Genomic DNA, 23,183 nt, shown 5'->3' with positions numbered 1-23,183 from the left:
GGCTGCAAGCCTGTAATTAGTGGTCCTGTTTCTGTCTGCTGCCCAGAGGAGCGCCAGATTACTCACCAACTACGGTCTGGCTATCCCCAAACTAACACAGGAAACCACTCTCTAAGACAGTTTCTTCTCTCTCTCTCTCTCCCTCTCTGGAGTAGCTCCACTTGTCATGGTTGTCTTTTAGATGTCAGTGCATGGATACAGTGGAGGTTTTCATTTTACATTTACATTGTAGTCATTTAGCAGACGCTCTTATCCAGAGCCACTTACAGTTAGTGAGTGCATACATTTTCATACTGGGAATCGAACCCACAACCCTGGCGTTGCAAGCGCCATGCTCTACCAACTTAGCTACATGGGGCTTTCAGTGCAGCAATGGATTCAGTGCTCAATGCAAAGCGGTTAGAACTATCCAGGTGAGCAAAGTGGTTAGAACAGGGGTCTCCAACCCACGTTACTGGAAGCCAGGGGTCTCCAACCCACGTTACTGGAAGCCAGGGGTCTCCAACCCACGTTACTGGAAGCCAGGGGTCTCCAACCCACGTTACTGGAAGCCAGGGGTCGCCAACCCACGTTACTGGAAGCCAGGGGTCTCCAACCCACGTTACTGGAAGCCAGGGGTCTCCAACCCACGTTACTGGAAGCCAGGGTTCTCCAACCTTTTCTAGCATGAGAGATACTTTTAAAAAATTAAACATGTCGCAAGCGACTAATTTTTTTTATATCTTTCAAATAGACACATTCTTCTCTTCTCCTCTACCCTGTAACTCTTCCCAGGGTCCTTAGTGTACAAGAGAAAGTAGTGCACTGTTTTCTGTCAATTTACCTGTTACAATAATGGTTAATAAACAACTGTAAGGGGGGCCCTATAAAGTCTGTTTAGTATTTTCCCAAATTATGTTTTCTCAGTTAAATTATTCCTGGTTTTAGATGTTTTCACTCTCAAAATTACAATTGGTTGAATGTGGCCCAACTGGACTATATGTCCTCATAGAACAGTAGAATATCTGAACTAAAGTGCAAAACATGAAGTCATGGATCATTGTACCATCCAGATTTTACCTCAAATAATAAAATAAGTGTCACAAATTTTACACACACAGTAGATCATTTAAAGTCTTTGTAAACTGTTAAAAGGGAATTCTGAAAAACAGCATTCAAATAACATTTTTCTATTGACGTGGTTTTATGACTGGATTTCTGAACAGCTCTCGAGCATAAAGTGTCCCATTTCCCTCGGCACAGTAGTTATCCCTATGTATTTTTGATGTGGTTGAAATAATGTGAACCAATCTAAAACATGGAGAATACCTACCAATCATTACTCCCACCTGTCTCACTCTAGAAAACTGCTACCTGGACACAGAGAACTTAACGAAGGTTGACTTGCGCACAGAACAGATCTACCACTTCTTAGACTTGCTTTCAATGACAATGAACGATCTATAACTCATTTTCTATGTGAATTTGGTCGGGGCGCCCAAAAAGTTCCATATTGCAGCTTTAATTTATTGACTTGGTATAAAAAGGGATTTGTCCTAGCTAATAAAACTATAATAGGATACACCAGAATTGTTTGAGATATGTATTTTTTTTATTAAAAGACCAACAATACAGATACAAGTATGATGCATCATTGAGACAAACATTTCCTATGCAAAGAAAAAAATAAGGATATATCTTTATACAAAATGACATTAAAATATTTGGAGCATAAAAGGACAAACAACTAATACACACAATAGTATGGGGGGACACAAGAACAACAAGCAATACAACTTGAAGAGCAGATTAAAAACATTTCTCTTTGCTAATAAAATATATTCTATCAGGTAAATTCATTTACTATTGGATTTCCAATGGTCCTATAGGACGTTGAATCTGTGTTCGGTTCACATGGACACTTGGGGACAGCTTTACAAAGAGCAAATCTCTTTCTCCAGATCGGTAGATACTACTTTTTCTGAAATGTCCTTGTAGGACAATGTACACGGAGAGCAGTGAAAAACAGTGATACAGTGTACCCTCATACACACTTCTCTGTGTCACTGTAATGTTAACGGCTAGCACCGTTGGGTTAGCATCAATGTAATGTTAATGGCTAGCACCGTTGGATTTGCGTCACTGTAATGTTAACGGCTAGCAGTTAGCACCGTTGGGTTAGCGTCAAGACAGAAGCTTGTGCTTGGTCAAAGCACGTAAGTAACTAAGTGCTGTAAGAGCCCATGTGCATGGTTCAATTCCCTCCATCTCTACCAAGCACCACCATACATTAAGGTGGTAACAAGCACCGCAATACATTAAGGTGGTAACAGAAACCTTCAAAACCCAGCCCCACTCCTCATAAAGACAAAATGGGCTGCATCTGGAATGGCACATAGTGCACTACTGTTGACCAGCGCCCAATGGGTTGTTGTGCACTACGTAGGGAATAGGGTGCCATTCTGGACAGTGCAGTCTTTAGTGAGGGGATTCTAATAACAAGCGGTACTGTCGGTCAGTCACTACAGGGAGATCTGATCTCACCCTACTTCCCTTCTGTCCTGCTCTAACCCAAAACCATCAGGACCACAAGGGTCATATTCATAGACACACACGCACGCAGTTACATTTAAGTCATTTAGCAGACGCTCTTATCCAGAGCTACTTACAGGAGCAATTAGGGTTAAGTGCCTTGCTCAAGGGCACATCGACAGATATTTCACCTAGTCGGCTCGGGGATTAGAACCAGCGACCTTTCGGTTACTGGCACAACGCTCTTACCCACTAAGCTACCTGCCATCCCAGTTAGCAGACTTAAATCCTGCATTTCATAAGAGGGGTAGAGTATTCTAGAAAGTACTGACTGACAGAAAGGGGACTTGGTCCTACTATGTACATAGCCCGACCCTGGCAAACATTTCCCTTAAAAAAACAACAAAAAAAACAGCTTTCCTCAAAATGGTGTCCTCTCCACCGAACAGCAGTATGTCTCCATAGACGTGCACAACATTGGGAGCAGAGCATATAATGCTATACCATCCCCTTTCTACAAAAATACTTGGTAGCAAAATAGAATCTACATTACAAAGAAAGAGAGCGAGTGTGAAAATAAGCATGCATTTGACTTTTTATAGATGTATATACACACACACGCGGTTTGTTTTGAGAGAGTAGCACCCCCTGCTGGATATGAGTGAGTACTACGCCAGTGAAACGGTGATGAGAGACAAAACTAATCCTACAGACTGTGGTACAGGTTGAACACTTACTCACAGTGCTCTCTTCCAGGGGAAACCATGGAGTCCTAGAAATGTGCAGTTTGAGACGGTATCAGCCAAGGACGGGGGGCATGGCAACTGGTGTGTGTGTGTGATTAGGCTAGCTAGATTTGACAAGTGATACAGCAACTCTCAGGGTTTTCACATCAGCACCATACTCTTGCATGGCGTTTCATTACAAAATACAAAACACTACACTTCTGTAGTAAAATAGAGATGAGGAAGGAACACTCCTGTATCTACAGTCCAGGATACTTCGCTTAATCCTAGGTTCTGAGAACAACAGCTGACTGGCAACACTTAGCAATGCCCATAAGCAGTCAAGTCACTTTTCCAAAATGGACACTAGGAAGCGCCCCTTGAAGTATACGTTTACCTATATAAACGATTGGATCAACTATTCCCAAACTTGATTGAGATTTCTTGTAAAACGTAGGGGGCAACGTCGCTCAACACGGCCATTGCCATGACAAAAGTTTGTCAAGTTCTAATTTTGTCATATGCTATGGATAATCACACCACAGTTTCAGATGGATGTTGGACTAGTATTTTAGAAACACACTTCTATATCAAACTCCTCAGACAGTCTGAGAGGATATCTGGGGGGACAGTTCAAATCCACAACCCAATGGTCTCTGACGAGGCGGGAAGGAGATTTGGAGCGCTTCCAAAAAGACGGATTACAAACCCGAGCTGCACTGTTCCGGGAAAAACTGGAGAACATGGAAACCCGCCCCGGGGAATGGGCAGACAGGAGAGCATCTACCCCACCTAAAAGCTTCTTACTACATTTCCCTTTACACACTACTCAGAAGTGGCAAGGGAGGAACATATTTCATTCCGACAAATTCATATATTTTCAATCAGCTAACAATGGGCGGCGTTTTACAATTTTGCACAAACCCCCCCCCCCCCACCAACAAACGCCTAACCATAGAAACAAACTCAACTGAAATGTGTAAAACTTCATGTTCTTCTAGCATGCTATATAAAAAGCAGTATCACTCGCCGCTCCAAAAATACCCGATCGAATAATTATCTTGCACCTCTATATAAACACATGTACAACTAACTACACAATGATAACCCAAAAACAGAAAAGAAACGGAGGAATCTCATGACTTAAAAACCTCCCATGTTACAGCGCCGTTGGCACTGGATGCCGACATATTAAACATGTTCAATAAAAAAAATGGCTAATGACAGAGAGGATGACAACTCAGTCCTGTTTTAATGCACTCGCCCCCTTTTGCCACAAACATGTAAAAAAAAAAGTGCTACCAACAGTTGGTGTGGAGGGGAGAGTATGTTGCAGACGAGGCTTGGGCTTTCTTAGCCTACAGGGCTCTTCTTCCAAAGACTCAATGCCTGCTGAAATCTCTCATCCTTTAGTTTATTTGTTCACGGTCTGAAGTCTGTGTTTTATTCACCGGTGCTGTGACAGAGAGGGTGGGGAGTATTCCTACGACACGCTGGAGCAGCGAATGCTAGGGGAACCCATTTGCATGAGCACCTTGTCCAGCCACTGCAAGGGGCCGTTAAGGTGCAGCTCGATCCAACAGGGGGTGCTGGTCACCGTCTGTCGCCTGGGTCGAGGGACCGAACAGGAGGAGACATAAAGAAACAAGAGGTTAGTTCACTGCAGTACACAATCAACTAGGATCTTTATTCTACCTGTATATCACAGACAATGACATCCATTTTCTTGTAGGTTTTCAACACAGTTTGTGAGTTTTTTTTAACAAGACTATCCTTTGACAACACCTTGTTTTTAGTTCCTTACCGCTCTATCGCCATAGTGTTGTCCATGGCAACTATCAACAACATAGTCATATTATACTACTGTAAATCACACAACTCAAAGATGGTCCTTTTCAGTGGGAGGAGGTCATTAGGTAATAGCCTGGTCGAGATGTCTTTGTGCTGTTTTGCCAACTCCTTAGATCTGGAACCAGGCTAGAGCAGACTGGGCAGTAATACTACAGTGATCTGGAACCAGGCTAGAGCAGACTGGGCAGTAATACTACAGTGGTCTGGAACCAGGCTAGAGCAGACTGGGCAGTAATACTACAGTGATCTGGAACCAGGCTAGAGCAGACTGGGCAGTAACACTACAGTGATCTGGAACCAGGCTAGAGCAGACTGGGCAGTAATACTACAGTGGTCTGGAACCAGGCTAGAGCAGACTGGGCAGTAATACTACAGTGATCTGGAACCAGGCTAGAGCAGACTGGGCAGTAATACTACAGTGATCTGGAACCAGGCTAGAGCAGACTGGGCAGTAATACTACAGTGATCTGGAACCAGGCTAGAGCAGACTGGGCAGTAATACTACAGTGATCTGGAACCAGGCTAGAGCAGACTGGGCAGTAATACTACAGTGATAGAAGTCAGTAGTGGGCTGTGTCTGAAGAGACAAGGAGACACGACGTCCCACCCTGGGACAGCAACACAGCGGCCACACTCTCTTCCCCTCTCTCTCTATGCTCTCCCACCCTCCCTCCACCTCCCTCTACCTACCCTCCCTCCACCCTCCTCCTCCCTCCCTCCCTCCCTCCACCCCTCCCTCCACCCTCCCTCCCTCTCTCCACCCTCCCTCCACCCTCCCTCCCTCCCTCTCTCCACCCTCCCTCCCTCCACCCTCACTCTCTCCCACTACCCTCCCTCCCTCTACCCCTCTACCCTCCCTCCCTCTCTCTCTCTCTCTCTCTCTTGCATTCCATCCCCCTTACACAACTCTCTCTGTCTCAGTCCTGTGTGCGCTGGGCTGAGCTGGTCTTTTTTTTTTAAATAGTGGAAACACATGAACACTTTATCAATGGCTGCTAATGGAAAACGTCTTTACAACTGTACCTACGGCATGTGCTTGAATTGTTAATTAAAACTAAATATTTGAGTGAGAAATTGGACAGGGGAAATAATAAGCATAGCTGGACACCACACTACTGTAACCTAACCCTGCCCCTAAGGGTTGGACACCACACTACTGTCCCCTAAGGGTTGGACACCACACTACTGTCCCCTAAGGGTTGGACACCACACTACTGTCCCCTAAGGGTTGGACACCACACTACTGTCCCCTAAGGGTTGGACACCACACCATTGTCCCCTAAGGGTTGGACACCACACTACTGTCCCCTAAGGGTTGGACACCACACTACTGTCCCCTAAGGGTTGGACACCACACTACTGTAACCTAAGTGTCTTCACATGCTGAGTTGTGTCTGGACCGGAGTCTCTGGCTCTGCTCTCTCTCCTCCTGTGTGTGTGTGTGTGTGTGTGTGTGTGTGTGCTGGGGATCTTCCCGGTGGAAAGCTACCACTGGCTCCCAGTACAGAAGCCCCTGGAGGCTCCCCCCTCTCTTCTCCAACCAGATGAGTCAGACTACAGCATGGAAAAGAGGAGGACAGGAGGGGGGGAAAAGAGGAGGACAGGAGGGGGGGAAAAGAGGAGGACAGGAGGGGGGGGAAAGAGGAGGACAGGAGGGGGGGAAAGAGGAGGACAGGAGGGGGGGGAAAGAGGAGGACAGGAGGGGGGGAAAAGAGGAGGACAGGAGGGGGGAAAAGAGGAGGACAGGAGGGGGGAAAAGAGGAGGACAGGAGGGGGGAAAAGAGGAGGACAGGAGGGGGGAAAAGAGGAGGACAGGAGGGGGGAAAAGAGGAGGACAGGAGGGGGGGGGGAAAGAGGAGGACAGGAGGGGGGAAAAGAGGAGGACAGGAGGGGGGAAAAGAGGAGGACAGGAGGGGGGAAAAGAGGAGGACAGGAGAGGGGAAAAGAGGAGGACAGGAGAGGGGAAAAGAGGAGGACAGGAGGGGGGAAAAGAGGAGGACAGGAGGGGGGATACAGCACATGTGTATTTGGCTGAAAACAGAGCGGTGTGCCCAGCCAGGCCTGTTTCTATGGGGAAGAGAGGAGGACACTAGCCTCGTACGTTCCATCCCCATCTCGCCAGCTTACATTCTGTTTCACTACACAGATACAGTCTGGCCACGACCAGATTCAAACCCACCAATCAGCATCCTCTGATAATCTGTGGGGGTGGTTTAGTTGATCAGGACAATGAGAAGCGTCTGTAATGGAAAATCATAACAACAATGGCTGATCTTGAGGTTAGTGTTGCTATAGCAGCAGTTGTATCAGAACAGGAGGGCAGAACTTAATTGAAAGAACAGCAAATAACTGCATTGAAGGATTTTCTCGGTCTTCTCCCTACTGGGTTCGCCAAGCGCTTGATTTACCAGCTAGCTCAGTTTGAATCTGGTCGTATCCAGAATGTAAGCTTGCGAGATCAGGATGGTTCGTACGAGGCTAGCGAGATACAGGGTCATGGCCTAGTCAGACACTGGAGACAATGTGGAGAGGCTGGGGGGAGGGGGGGGGGGGGGGGGGGGTTGAGCATCGTTACTTAACTCTGCACCCCTCAGCCATCCCACATAGTTGGTCTATTCCTGAATCAACTAGTCAGCTAATCAGGTGGGAGCATGGTATCGACTACTGACAGGGGTGACTCCGTTTAATACATGAAACCTTCATTGTATGAGAGCTGTGGACTATGGTTACCTGTACTCTGCTCCCCAGCCCTTGACGAAGCTCATGCGGATGGTGCACATCCTGGTGAGCTGGTAGACCGCCTCGAAGCCCTGGTTCACCGACTGGGCCAGCAGGGCAGCAAACTCCTGGTTGTTGAAGATCTTCAGGTTGCAGCCTACGGAACCGTCACACAACTGTCAGACAACCATCCGACAACCGTTACAGTCAGACAATGAATGAGGTGTGTGTCCAACGTGTGCTGGTGAGTAACGACAGAGTGCGAGTCATTGTGGAAATTAACCTACTGTGTGTCAACTTTTTGTCTCACACACACACACACACACTCTCTCTCAGCTCTCACCTGGTGGGATCTTGCAGACAGTGGCGGGGTGCCAGCCGTAGCGCTGGTTACAGTTGGGGCTCTGGACGAAGATGGCACTGTCGCTGAGGCACTCTGCAAACACCTCTCCTCCAATGTAGTACAAACGCACCCCTCTGCCTGCAGACACATACAGACAGAACCCTTAATCTAGGACTACAGCCACTGGGGAGTCCACCCCTGGTGTACACACAGACGTCCATTCCCTGACCTAACCCCTACCACCCCTGACCTAACCCCTACCACCCCTGACCTAACCCCTACCACCCCTGGTGTACACACAGACGTCCATTCCCTGACCTAACCCCTACCACCCCTGGTGTACACACAGACGTCCATTCCCTGACCTAACCCCTACCACCCCTGGTGTACACACAGACGTCCATTCCCTGACCTAACCCCTACCACCCCTGGTGTACACACAGACGTCCATTCCCTGACCTAACCCCTACCACCCCTGGTGTACACACAGACGTCCATTCCCTGACCTAACCCCTACCACCCCTGGTGTACACACAGACGTCCATTCCCTGACCTAACCCCTACCACCCCTGGTGTGTACACACAGACGTCCATTCAATTCACTTTGAACAATGATGACAATGAACATGTGATGTATATCTAAAGACATATTTAGGAAACCTGTTCTCAAGTATTCCCACAAATAAAAATTGACATGTGATCACGTCTCACTGTAATCTAGGTATGAAATTATTGTTAATTTCCAATACAATCTCTTATTTGGCTTAGTTGTGGTCAATTTGCAGTGTACAAATTATTATAATTATGCCCCTCAACCATTCTCTGACAAAAATAGGCACACGGTTGAATATAGTTGCCTACCCCTGACCTAACCCCTACCACCCCTGACCTAACCCCTACCACCCCTGACCTAACCCCTACCACCCCTGACCTAACCCCTACCACCCCTGACCTAACCCCTACCACCCCTGACCTATCCCCTACCACCCCTGACCTAACCCCTACTACCCCTGACCTAACCCCTACCACCCCTGACCTAACCCCTACCACCCCTGACCTAACCCCTACCACCCCAGACCTAACCCCTACCACCCCAGACCTAACCCCTACTACCCCTGACCTAACCCCTACCACCACTGACCTAACCCCTACTACCACTGACCTAACCCCTGACCTAACCCTTACTACCCTGACCTAACCCTTACTACCCCTGACCTAACCCCTACCACCCCTGACCTAACCCCTACCACCCCCTGACCTAACCCCTACCACCCCTGACCTAACCCCTACCACCCCTGACCTAACCCCTACTACCCCTGACCTAACCCTTACCACCCCTGACCTAACCCCTACCACCCCTGACCTAACCCCTTACCACCCCTGACCTAACCCCTACTACCCCTGACCTAACCCTTACCACCCCTGACCTAACCCCTACCACCCCTGACCTAACCCCTACCACCCCTGACCTAACCCCTACCACCCCTGACCTAACCCCTACCACCCCTGACCTAACCCCTACTACCCCTGACCTAACCCTTACCACCCCTGACCTAACCCCTACTACCCCTGACCTAACCCTTACCACCCCTGACCTAACCCCTACTACCCCTGACCTAACCCTTACTACCCCTGACCTAACCCTTACTACCCCTGACCTAACCCTTACTACCCCTGACCTAACCCCTACCACCCCTGACCTAACCCCTACCACCCCTGACCTAACCCCTACTACCACTGACCTAACCCCTACACCCCCTGACCTAACCCCTACTACCACTGACCTAACCCCTACTACCCCTGACCTAACCCCTACCACCACTGACCTAACCCCTACTACCACTGACCTAACCCCTGACCTAACCCCTACTACCCCTGACCTAACCCCTACTACCCCTGACCTAACCCTTACTACCCCTGACCTAACCCTTACTACCCCTGACCTAACCCCTACCACCCCTGACCTAACCCCTACCACCCCTGACCTAACCCCTACCACCCCTGACCTAACCCCTACCACCCCTGACCTAACCCCTACCACCCCTGACCTAACCCCTACTACCCCTGACCTAACCCTTACCACCCCTGACCTAACCCCTACCACCCCTGACCTAACCCTTACCACCCCTGACCTAACCCCTACTACCCCTGACCTAACCCTTACCACCCCTGACCTAACCCCTACCACCCCTGACCTAACCCCTACCACCCCTGACCTAACCCCTACTACCCCTGACCTAACCCTTACCACCCCTGACCTAACCCCTACTACCCCTGACCTAACCCTTACCACCCCTGACCTAACCCCTACTACCCCTGACCTAACCCTTACTACCCCTGACCTAACCCTTACTACCCCTGACCTAACCCTTACTACCCCTGACCTAACCCCTACCACCCCTGACCTAACCCCTACCACCCCTGACCTAACCCCTACTACCACTGACCTAACCCCTACCACCCCTGACCTAACCCCTACTACCACTGACCTAACCCCTACTACCCCTGACCTAACCCCTACCACCCCTGACCTAACCCCTACTACCCCTGACCTAACCCCTACTACCCCAACCCCTACTACCCCTGACCCAACCCCTACCACCCCTGACCCAACCCCTACCACCCCTGACCTAAGGTATTGGTAGCAGCTAATACAACTGCTCTCTCTTTCTCTTTACTTCGGTGTGAATGACCTTGTAACCACAATCCTGTTTCATGCGGCTACCATGTGTGGGCAGTACATGTGGTTCAGGTAGTAAGTAGGGGTAGTCCTAAAGTTGACCAGTTATCCCATCTAACAAAGCTATTCCATTTCACTTTCCCCCTCATGTCAATGACCTAGCATCGGCCACGTGTCAGTTTGTCAGCGGTTTATTTGTCAGTACCAATGTGTCTGCGCGTCAGCTCCACAGCGGCGTTACGGTTGACGTTGGAGAGGAGGCCCAGGCAGAAGCGCTCCGAGTTGGAGGGGTCAGTGAAACCGTCCACGGTGAGGGACGGCTGGGAGGCGTGGAAGGTCTCGCCCACCCGCTGGTTCAGCTCATAGTAGGAGATAGAACACCAGAAGGCCGGCTCACAGTACATCACAGGCTGTAGGTCTGAGAGACAGAGGGGGAAGGGGAACACTTTATTTAGATAGTCCCAAGTAGATGCTTTGTACACCACAGGTCAAACATTTTTAGAACACCTACTCATTCAAGGGTTTTTCTTTATTTTTACATTGTAGAATAATAGTGAAGACATCAAAACTATGAAATAACACATATGGAATCATGTAGTAACGAAAATAAAGTTAAACAAATGAAAATATATTTTATATTTGAGATTCTTCAAATAGCCACCCTTTGCCTTGATGACAGCTTTGCACACTCTTCGCATCCTCTCAACCAGCTTCATGAGGTAGTCACCTGGAATGCATTTCAATAACAGGTGTGCCTTCATAAAAGTTAATTTGTGGAATTTCTTTCCTTCTTAATGAGTTTGAGCCAATCAGGTGGGGGGGGGGGGGTATACAGAAGATAGCCCTATTTGGTAAAAGACCAAGTCCATATTATGGCAAGAACAGCTCAAATAAGCAAAGAGAAACGACAGTCCATCATTGCTTTAAGACATAAATGTCAGTCAATCTGGAACATTTCAAGAACTTTGAAAGTTTCTTCCAGTGCACTCGCCAAAACCATCAAGCGCTATGATGAAACTTGCTCTCATGAGGACCGCCATAGGAATGGAAGATCCAGGGTGCCCTCTGCTGAGAGGATAAGTTCATTAGAGTTACCAGCCTCAGAAATTGCAGCCCAAATAAATGCTTCACAGAAATCAAGTAACAGACACATCTCAACATCAACTGTTCAGAGGAGACTGTGTGAATCAGGCATTCATGGTCGAATTGCTGCAAAGAAACCACTACTAAAGGACACCAATAAGAAGAAGAGACTTGCTTGGGCCAAGAAACACAAGCAACGGACATTAGACCAGTGGAAATGTGTGCTTTGGTCTGGAGTCCAACTTGGATATTTTTTGTTCCAACCGCTGTGTCTTTGTGAGACGTGGTGTGGGTGAACGGATGATCTCTGCATGTGTAGTTCCCACCGTAAAGCATGGAGGAGGTGGTTTTATGGTGTGGGGGTGCTTTGCTGGTAACACTGTCTGTGACTTATTTAGAAGTCAAGGCACACTTAACCAGCATGGCTACCACAGCATTCTGCAGCGATACGCCATCCCATCTGGTTTGGGCTTAGTGGGACTATCATTTGTTTTTCAACAGGACAATGACCCAAAACACACCTCCAGGCTGTGTAAGGGCTATTTTACCAAGAAGGAGAGTGATGAGTGCTGCATCAGATGACTTGACCTCCACAATCACCCGACCTCAACCAAATTGAGATGGTTTGGGATGAGTCGGAAGACAGAGTGAAGGAAAAGCAGACAACAAGTGCTCAGCAAATGTGGGAACTCCTTCGAGACTGTTGGAAAAGCATTCCAGGTGAAGCTGGTTGAGAGAATGCCAAGAGTGTGCAAAGCTGTCATCAAGGCAAAGGGTGGCTATTTGAAGAATCTCAAATATAAAATAAAACTTTTTTGGTTACTACTATTTCATAGTTTTGATGTCTTAAACTATTGTAGAATATAGTAAAAATAAAGAAAAAACCTTGAATGAGTAGGTGTTCTAAAACTTTTGACCGGTAGTGTAGATGTTCAATAGATGTTGAATTACCGTCAACAACATAACTAACTAACCCTAACCTTTACCCCTACCCTTACAAAGATCATCTATATGGGACTATCCAAATAAAGTGTGAACGAGAGACTTGTTGTACTGTATTGCTTTGGCAACTTTGGATTGCTTCTTTCATGTAAACAATCAATTGTATTGAACAGAGTAAAAGACAGAACAGGAGTGGACGAGGAGGGAGGGAGGGAGGAGGAGATAGAGGTGGGGAAGGAGGGAGGGAGGGAGGAGGAGAGAGAGGTGGGTAAGGACAGGAGGGAGGGAGGGAGGGAGGAGGAGAGAGAGGTGGGTAAGGACCGGAGGGAGGGAGGGAAGGAAGAGGAGATAGAGGTGGGGAAGGACAGGAGGGAGGGAGGGAGGGAGGGAGGGAGGGAGACTGAAGAGAGAGACAACAGCAGAGCCAGGGGAGTAGAGGACATAAAGATGGAGGGAGACTGAAGAGAGAGATAACAGCAGAGCCTGGGGAGTAGGACATAAAGATGGAGGGAGACTGAAGAGAGAGATAACAGCAGAGCCAGGGGAGTAGAGGACATAAAGATGGAGGGAGACTGAAGAGAGAGATAACAGCAGAGCCAGGGGAGTAGGACATAAAGATGGAGGGAGACTGAAGAGAGAGATAACAGCAGAGCCAGGGGAGTAGAGGAGATAAAGATGGAGGGAGACTGAAGAGAGAGATAACAGCAGAGCCAGGGGAGTAGAGGACATAAAGATGGAGGGAGACTGAAGAGAGAGATAACAGCAGAGCCTGGGGAGTAGGACATAAAGATGGAGGGAGACTGAAGAGAGAGATAACATCAGAGCCAGGGGAGTAGAGGACATAAAGATGGAGGGAGACTGAAGAGAGAGATAACAGCAGAGCCAGGGGAGTAGAGGAGATAAAGATGGAGGGAGACTGAAGAGAGAGATAACAGCAGAGCCAGGGGAGTAGAGGACATAAAGATGGAGGGAGACTGAAGAGAGAGATAACAGCAGAGCCTGGGGAGTAGGACATAAAGATGGAGGGAGACTGAAGAGAGAGATAACATCAGAGCCAGGAGAGTAGAGGACATAAAGATGGAGGGAGACTGAAGAGAGAGATAACAGCAGAGCCAGGGGAGTAGAGGAGATAAAGATGGAGGGAGACTGAAGAGAGAGATAACAGCAGAGCCAGGGGAGTAGAGGACATAAAGACGGAGGGAGACTGAAGAGAGAGATAACAGCAGAGCCAGGGGAGTAGAGGACATAAAGATGGAGGGAGACTGAAGAGAGAGATAACAGCAGAGCCAGGGGAGTAGAGGACATAAACATGGAGGGAGACTGAAGAGAGAGATAACAGCAGAGCCAGGGGAGTAGAGGACATAAAGATGGAGGGAGACTGAAGAGAGAGATAACAGCAGAGCCAGTGGAGTAGAGGACTTAAAGATGGAGGGAGACTGAAGAGAGAGATAAGCGCAGAGTCAGCTCCCAGAAGCACAAAGCAGAAATGTGGAGACAGTGGAGCCTATGGCAAATTACAGGGTTCCGTAACCAAAACATTCGGAAAACGCTTGCACAGTTCTCGTAACAGCAAGGTTTTTTTTTTTTTTTTACTTTTCCATTCTAACTACTTCAACATTTGCCTTTGAAGTGCAGTGAACTGTCTTGGCCTATGTGAAGGCACTGTCTATTTGAAGTACAGTGTACTGACTGGGCCTATTTGAAGGCACAGTCTATTTGTTTTTTCTACAGTAGCTTGGGCCCGAAACCCCACAGTGATTTTCCACACTGATATAATAACCAACAGGATATTATTATTGATGTTAGTGTGGGTTGACTGTGTTGGCCAGCTCTGGGCTCAGATGGGACCGAGACAAAGGCCTTTCATGAGCAGACCAGGCTTCCTCTGTTACAATACGGAGCGGTGGACTGGCTTCCCGAGGGAGGGCTGAGGTGCAACGCTTGTCCACTAGTTAGCGCAGACACACACAATCTCATTGTCTCACACACCACTTTGTGTCTCAATCTCACAAATAAACATCCACAAACATACGGCCAGATAGCAAAAAATGTTTGCGTTAGCGGTACCTGCGGCGAAAAATAAATACCAATAATTGATCATGCCTTCTCGTCTCTCTGCAGCAGACATATGGTGAGCAATATGTTTGGAACATCAAATTGCAATAAAACCGCAGTATCAAATCGCAATACATATAGAATCGGCACCTAACTACGGTGATAATATTGTATTGTGAGGTCCCTGGACATTCCCAGCCCTAACACTTACCTAAATTGCTGTGTGTTGGAGAGACTGGGTTGGGTGACAGGTTGGGTGAGCTGGTGTCCATGCTGTGGTTCATCAGGTGATCACTGGTCTCCCCATCTTCACTGAGATAGCCTGGCGGAGGAGTCTCTGAAACACACACACACACACACACACACACACACACACACACACGATTAGTAAACCACACTAAACAGAGTAAACAACCATTATGGTTGGTAGGTTCTTCTAATAACATGGACCAACATGGCTCCACATCTGCATATTAACAACACCCTCTATCATTAAACTCTCAGACAATGATTTTATTCAGGGAAGGGAAGTGGAAACCAGTAGAAAACACAGGTGGAATGTATTGACTGAGTTAGTTCTACTCCTGACGGGCGGAATGTATTGACTGAGTTAGTTCTACTCCTGACGGGCGGAATGTATTGACTGAGTTAGTTCTACTCCTGAGTTAGTTCTACTCCTGCCAGGTGGAATGTATTGACTGAGTTAGTTCTACTCCTGAGTTAGTTCTACTCCTGCCAGGTGGAATGTATTGACTGAGTTAGTTCTACTCCTGCCAGGTGGAATGTATTGACTGAGTTAGTTCTACTCCTGACAGGTGGAATGTATTGACTGAGTTAGTTCTACTCCTGAGTTAGTTCTACTCCTGCCAGGTGGAATGTATTGACTGAGTTAGTTCTACTCCTGCCAGGTGGAATGTATTGACTGAGTTAGTTCTACTCCTGACAGGTGGAATGTATTGACTGAGTTAGTTCTACTCCTGAGTTAGTTCTACTCCTGCCAGGTGGAATGTATTGACTGAGTTAGTTCTACTCCTGCCAGGTGGAATGTATTGACTGAGTTAGTTCTACTCCTGACAGGTGGAATGTATTGACTGAGTTAGTTCTACTCCTGCCAGGTGGAATGTATTGACTGAGTTAGTTCTACTCCTGATAGCCTGTAACAGGGGGGTCAATTTGTCCTCCAGAGGTAGTAACGGACCATGTGCTGGTCTGGTCTCCATGAGGCAGTGTCTGCTTCTGGTGGTCTGGCATCTCAAGGCACCACAGACATCGTTTGTGCCAAGCAGAGGCTGCCCACCTCCTCTGGACTCAGTGTGTGTGTGTGTGTGTTTGGCAACTGTTCATCCGGTCTGCTGATGTGGTTCACACCTCTGCTAGTGTCTGTCTGAAGGTAGGGTAGGGGCCTAGGAGGCCACCCAAAATCACTGAGAAGGGAGGGGAGGACAGGGGCCTAGAGGAGTTGGGGGGGGGCCTAGAGGAGATAGTGGGGATGGGGGGCTAAAGGGCTAGAGGGGATGGGGGGCTAGAGGGGATGGGGGGGCTAGAGGGGATGGGGGGGCTAGAGGGGATGGGGGGCTAGAGGGGATGGGGGGCTAGAGGGGATGGGGGGCTAGAGGGGATGGGGGCTAGAGGGGATGGGGGGGCTAGAGGGGATGGGGGGGCTAGAGGGGATGGGGGGGCTAGAGGGGATGGGGGGGCTAGAGGGGATGGGGGGCTAGAGGGGATGGGGGCTAGAGGGGATGGGGGGGCTAGAGGGGATGGGGGGGCTAGAGGGGATGGGGGGGCTAGAGGGGATGGGGGGCTAGAGGGCTAGAGGGGATGGGGGGGCTAGAGGGGATGGGGGGGCTAGAGGGGATGGGGGGGCTAGAGGGGATGGGGGGGCTAGAGGGGATGGGGGGCCTAGAGGGGATGGGGGGCTAGAGGGCTAGAGGGGATGGGGGCTAGAGGGGATGGGGGGGCTAGAGGGGATGGGGGGGCTAGAGGGGATGGGGGGCTAGAGGGGATGGGGGGGCTAGAGGGGATGGGGGGCTAGAGGGGATGGGGGGGCTAGAGGGGATGGGGGGGCTAGAGGGGATGGGGGGGCTAGAGGGGATGGGGGGCTAGAGGGCTAGAGGGGATGGGGGCTAGAGGGGATGGGGGCTAGAGGGGATGGGGGGGCTAGAGGGGATGGGGGGCTAGAGGGGATGGGGGGGCTAGAGGGGATGGGGGGGCTAGAGGGGATGGGGGGCCTAGAGGGGATGGGGGGCCTAGAGGGGATGGGGGGCTAGAGGGCTAGAGGGGATGGGGGGGCTAGAGGGGATGGGGGGGCTAGAGGGGATGGGGGGCCTAGAGGGGATGGGGGGCTAGAGGGCTAGAGGGGATGGGGGGCTAGAAGGCTAGAGGGGATGGGGGCTAGAGGGGATGGGGGGGCTAGAGGGGATGGGGGGGCTAGAGGGGATGGGGGGGGCTAGAGGGCATGTGGGGCTAGAGGGGATGGGGGGCTAGTGGGGATGGGGGGGCTAGAGGGGATGGGGGGGCTAGAGGGCTAGAGGGGATGGGGGGCTAGAGGGGATGGGGGGGCTAGAGGGGATGGGGGGGCTAGAGGGGATGGGGGGGGCTAGAGGGGATGGGGGGGCTAGAGGGGATGGGGGGCTAGAGGGGATGGGGGGCTAGAGGGGATGGGGGGCTAGAGGGGATGGGGGGGCTAGAGGGGATGGGGGGGCTAGAGGGGATGGGGGGATAGAGGGGATGGGGGGCTAGAGGGGATGGGGGGCTAGAGGGCTAGAGGGGATGGGGGGCTAGAGGGGATGGGGGGCTAGAGGGGATGGGGGGCTAGAGGGGATGGGGGCTAGAGGGGATGGGGGCTAGAGGGGATGGGGGGGCTAGAGGGGATGGGGGGGGCTAGAGGGGATGGGGGGGGCTAGAGGGGATGGGGGGGCTAGAGGGGATGGGGGGCTAGAGGGGATGGGGGGGCTAGAGGGGATGGGGGGGCTAGAGGGGATGGGGGGCTAGAGGGGATGGGGGGCTAGAGGGGATGGGGGGGCTAGAGGGGATGGGGGGCTAGAGGGGATGGGGGGCTAGAGGGGATGGGGGGCTAGAGGGGATGGGGGGGCTAGAGGGGATGGGGGGGCTAGAGGGGATGGGGGCTAGAGGGGATGGGGGCTAGAGGGGATGGGGGGCTCCAGGTTCCCTTGGAGAGTTCATCAACGAGCTTGACGCCTTGATAAGTTCCTTTCCTGAGGATGGCTCACCCCTCACAGTTTTGGGGGATTTCAACCTCCCTATGTCCACGTTTGACTCATTTCTCTCTGCCTCCTTCTTTCCACTCCTCTCCTCTTTTGACCTCACCCTCTCACCGTCCCCCCCTACTCACAAGGCAGGCAATACGCTTGACCTCATCTTCACTAGATGCTGCTCCTCTACTAATCTCACTGCAACTCCCCTCCAAGTCTCCGACCACTACTTTGTTTCCTTTTCTCTCTCGCTCTCCTCCCACACTACTCACTCTGCCCCTACACAGATGGTAATGCGCCGCCGCAACCTTCGCTCTCTCTCTCCCACTACTCTCTCCTCTTCCATCCTATCATCTCTTCCCTCTGCTCAATCCTTCTCCCTCCAATCTCCTGATTCTGCCTCCTCAACCCTCCTCTCCTCCCTTTCTGCATCCTTTGACTCTCTGTGTCCCCTATCCTCCCGGCCGGCTCGGTCCTCCCCCCCAGCTCCGTGGCTTGATGACTCACTGCGAGCTCACAGAACAGAGCTCCGGGCAGCGGAGCGGAAATGGAAGAAAACTAAACTCCCTACCGACCTGGCATCTTTTCACTCCCTCCTCTCTACATTTTCTTCATCTGTTTCTGCTGCTAAGGCCACTTTCTACCACTCTAAATTCCAAGCATCTGCCTCTAACCCTAGGAAGCTCTTTGCCACATTTTCCTCCCTCCTGAATCCTCCTCCCCCCCCCCCCCACCTCCTCTCTCTCTGTGGATGACTTCGTCAACCACTTTGAAAAGAAGGTTGACGACATCCGATCCTCGTTTGTTAAGTCTAATAACACTGCTGGTCCTGCTCACACTGCCCTACCCTATGCTTTGACTTCTTTCTCCCCTCTCTCTCCAGATAAAATCCTGCGACTTGTGACTGCAGGCCGCCCAACAACCTGCCCGCTTGACCCCATCCCCTCCTCCCTTCTCCAGACCATCTCCGGTGACCTTCTCCCCTACCTCACCTCGCTGATCAACTCATCCTTGACCGCTGGCCATGTCCCTTCCGTCTTCAAGAGAGCGAGAGTTGCTCCCCTCCTCAAAAAACCAACACTCGACCCCACTGATGTCAACAACTACAGACCAGTATCCCTTCTTTCTTTTCTTTCCAAAACTATTGAGCGTGCCGTCTTTAGCCAACTCTCTTGCTATCTCTCTCAGAATGACCTTCTTGATCCAAACCAATCAGGTTTCAGGACTGGTCATTCAACTGAGACTGCTCTTCTCTGTGTCACGGAGACTCTCCGCACTGCTAAAGCTAACTCTCTCTCCTCTGCTCTTGTCCTTCTAGACCTGTCTGCTGCCTTTGATACTGTGAACCATCAGATCCTCCTCTCCACCCTCTCCGAGATGGGCATCTCCGGCGCGGCTCACTCCTGGATTGCGTCCTACCTGACCGGTCGCTCCTACCAAGTGGCGTGGCGGGAAGCTGTCTCCGCACCACGTGCTCTCACCACTGGTGTCCCCCAGGGATCGGTTCTGGGCCCTCTCCTTTTCTCCCTATACACCAAGTCACTTGGCTCTGTCATATCCTCACATGGTCTCTCCTATCATTGCTACGCTGACGATACACAACTAATCTTCTCCTTTCCCCCTTCTGATAACCAGGTGGCGAATCGCATCTCTGCATGTCTGGCAGACATATCAGTATGGATGACGGATCACCACCTCAAGCTGAACCCTGGCAAGACGGAGCTGCTCTTCCTCCCGGGGAAGGACTGCCCGTTCCATGATCTCGCCATCACGGTTGACAACTCCGCTGTGTCCTCCTCCCAGAGTGCGAAGAGCCTAGGCGTGACCCTGGACAACACCCTGTCGTTCTCCGCCAACATCAAGGCGGTGACCCGCTCCTGCAGGTTCATGCTCTACAACATTCGGAGAGTGCGACCCTGCCTTACACAGGAAGCGGCGCAGGTCCTGGTCCAGGCACTTGTCATCTCCCGTCTGGACTACTGCAACTCGCTGTTGGCTGGGCTCCCTGCCTGTGCCATTAAACCCCTACAACTCATCCAGAATGCCGCAGCCCGTCTGGTGTTCAACCTTCCCAAGTTCTCTCACGTCACCCCCCTCCTCCGCACACTCCACTGGCTTCCAGTTGAAGCTCGCATCCGCTACAAGACCATGGTGCTTGCCTATGGAGCAGTGAGGGGAACGGCACCTCTGTACCTTCAGGCTCTGATCAGTCCCTACACCCAAACGAGGACATTGCGTTCATCCACCTCTGGCCTGCTGGCTCCCCTTCCTCTGCGGAAGCACAGCTCCCGCTCAGCCCAGTCAAAACTGTTCGCTGCTCTGGCACCCCAATGGTGGAACAAGCTCCCTCACGACGCCAGGACAGCGGAGTCACTCACCACCTTCCGGAGACATTTGAAACCCCACCTCTTTAAGGAATACCTGGGATAGGATAAAGTATTCCTTCTAACCCCCCCCCAAATTGTAAAGTGGTTATCCCACTGGCTATAGGGTGAACGCACCAATTTGTGAGTCGCTCTGGCTAAGAGCGTCTGCTAAATGACGTTAATGTGCCCTTGAGCAAGGCACTTAACCCTAATTGCTCCTGTAAGTCGCTCTGGTTAAGAGCGTCTGCTAAATGACTAAAATGTAAATGTAAAATGGGATGGGGGGCTAGAGGGGATGGGGGGCTAGAGGGGATGGGGGGCTAGAGGGGATGGGGGCTAGAGGGGATGGGGGGCTAGAGGGGATAGGGGGGATATAGGGGATGGGGGGCTAGAGGGGATGGGGGGCTAGAGGGCTAGAGGGGATGGGGGGCTAGAGGGGATGGGGGGCTAGAGGGGATGGGGGGCTAGAGGGGATGGGGGGTTAGAGGGGATGGGGGGTTAGAGGGGATGGGGGGCTAGAGGGCTAGAGGGGATGGGGGCTAGAGGGGATGGGGGGCTAGAGGGGATGGGGGGCTAGAGGGGATGGGGGGCTAGAGGGGATGGGGGGCTAGAGGGCTAGAGGGGATGGGGGGCTAGAGGGGATGGGGGGCTAGAGGGCTAGAGGGGATGGGGGCTAGAGGGGATGGGGGGGCTAGAGGGGATGGGGGGGCTAGAGGGGATGGGGGGCTAGAGGGGATAGGGGGGATATAGGGGATGGGGGCTAGAGGGCTAGAGGGGATGGGGGGCTAGAGGGGATGGGGGGGCTAGAGGGGATGGGGGGCTAGAGGGGATGGGGGGGCTAGAGGGGATGGGGGGCTAGAGGGGATGGGGGGCTAGAGGGGATGGGGGGGCTAGAGGGGATGGGGGGCTAGAGGGGATGGGGGCTAGAGGGGATGGGGGGCTAGAGGGGATGGGGGGTTAGAGGGGATGGGGGGCTAGAGGGGATGGGGGGCTAGAGGGGATGGGGGGCTAGAGGGGATGGGGGGTTAGAGGGGATGGGGGGCTAGAGGGGATGGGGGGCTAGAGGGGATGGGGGGTTAGAGGGGATGGGGGGTTAGAGGGGATGGGGGGCTAGAGGGCTAGAGGGGATGGGGGCTAGAGGGGATGGGGGGCTAGAGGGGATAGGGGGGATATAGGGGATGGGGGGGCTAGAGGGGATGGGGGGCTAGAGGGCTAGAGGGGGGATATAGGGGATGGGGGGCTAGTGGGGATGGGGGGCTAGAGGGGATAGGGGGGATATAGGGGATGGGGGGCTAGAGGGCTAGAGGGGATGGGGGGCTAGAGGGGATAGAGGGGATGTGGGGCTAGAGGGGATGTGGGGCTAGAGGGGATGGGGGGCTAGAGGGGATGGGGGGCTAGAGGGGATAGGGGGGATATAGGGGATAGGGGGCTAGAGGGGATGGGGGGCTAGAGGGGATGGGGGGCTAGAGGGGATGGGGGGCTAGAGGGGATGGAGGGCTAGAGGGGATGGAGGGCTAGAGGGGATGATAACTAGCCAGGAGAGGGACTGAAGAAAAAGTGACTGAATAAAAACCATTGGCTGTCACAACTAGACTGTGTGAGAGCGGGCAGACAAGACACAATCCCAGACACTGAGCTGTGTGAAACAAGGTCAAGCATTGCAAACTCTTTGCCAGTCTCCGCCACTCACCTGTCTTGTCCGCTTGAATGGGATTTTAACTTGCTTTTAAGACGGTTCTCACCGGCCTCACACTCATTTTAAACTTGTCTCACTTAAACCAGTCTCACCCACTTTAAGACTTCTATAACGTGCTTCATAAATCAAGACTGGTCTCACCTGCTCTAGGAATCTGTGTGAGGACTAGTCTCACCTCCTTTAGCACTGGTCTCAGCAGTAATAGGACTGATATCTCACTTGGTATGTAGACTTGTCTCACTGTTTATAGGACTGATATCTCACCTGGTATGTAGTTGCTCTGTGGCTCGATGCCGGCGGGGAAGTTGGTGTTCTCTGGGATGGAGTGGCTGTAGTCGTCCAGGGGAGGAAACTCACTGGGGATCTCTGTGTGTCTGGGAACCAGCACAGGGGGCAGCACTGCAGACATGCACACAATTAGACATTTATCACACACACAGACAGAAACAGGAAGAACAGAAATGCACAGACACACGGTGCATTGTTTCTCTAACACACTGACAGATGTAGCTCAGTTGGTAGAGCATGGCGCTTGCAACGCCAGGGTTGTGGATTCGTTTCCCACGGGGGAGGCCAGTATGAATAATGTATGCACTCACTAACTGTAAGTGGCTCTGGATAAGAGCGTCTGCTAAATGACTACAATGTAAATATAGAAGTTATAGATAGCCTAAACATAAGAGCTAAGCCTCCCATAAGAGCTAAGCCTCCCATAAGAGCTAAGCCTCCCATATCTGTCAAACTAGTTGTCATAGAGCTAATACATTTAAAAAGATGTGCAATACATGCTACTGAAGCGAATCTCATTGAACCTCTCATGATCTTTAAAATGAGAAGGGACAGTTGTCCGTACCTGGCGTCTCCACCCTCTGGTAGTGGTAGGGGTTGACACACACCTCATCCTTCTTGGTGTGGAAGGCGTACTCGCAGAGCTCGATGGCCCGCAGCTCGTGGTGGGACTGCAGGTCGGGCCAGCGCCACAGACGGCAGTAGATGACATG

The 23,183-nt window shown here is 51.4% G+C and overlaps 1 protein-coding gene across 1 annotated transcript; it reads right to left on the bottom strand.

Annotated features, from left to right (window-relative positions):
* Positions 1-1,575: 1,575 nt before the first annotated feature.
* LOC311121983 (mothers against decapentaplegic homolog 3-like) lies at positions 1,576-22,528 on the bottom strand. The gene is made up of 6 exons (XM_084196411.1): positions 22,447-22,528; positions 15,120-15,245; positions 11,034-11,246; positions 8,149-8,286; positions 7,818-7,962; positions 1,576-4,843 (listed from the first exon to the last, which is right to left on the bottom strand). Exons 2-6 carry the CDS (start codon positions 15,190-15,192, stop codon positions 4,720-4,722), a joined length of 693 nt encoding a protein of 230 aa, XP_084052537.1. The 5' UTR covers positions 15,193-15,245; positions 22,447-22,528; the 3' UTR covers positions 1,576-4,719.
* Positions 22,529-23,183: the final 655 nt, after the last annotated feature.

The sequence above is a fragment of the Coregonus lavaretus genome, assembly GCF_964263955.1.
Source record: "Coregonus lavaretus genome assembly, contig: HAP1_SCAFFOLD_766, whole genome shotgun sequence".
Lineage (NCBI taxonomy): Eukaryota > Metazoa > Chordata > Actinopteri > Salmoniformes > Salmonidae > Coregonus > Coregonus lavaretus.
This window is presented reverse-complemented; position numbering and strand designations above follow the sequence as displayed.

Bases quoted from the DNA above. Each gene is read 5' to 3' on its own strand.
- LOC311121983 (XM_084196411.1), bottom strand. From the start codon at position 15,192: ATGAACCACAGCATGGACACCAGCTCACCCAACCTGTCACCCAACCCA. The intron at 7,963-8,148 runs GTGAGAGCTGAG...ACGGTTCCGTAG, and splicing joins TGTCTGCAAGATCCCACCAG to GCTGCAACCTGAAGATCTTC. The intron at 4,844-7,817 runs GTAACCATAGTC...CCCTCGACCCAG, and splicing joins GGCTGGGGAGCAGAGTACAG to GCGACAGACGGTGACCAGCA.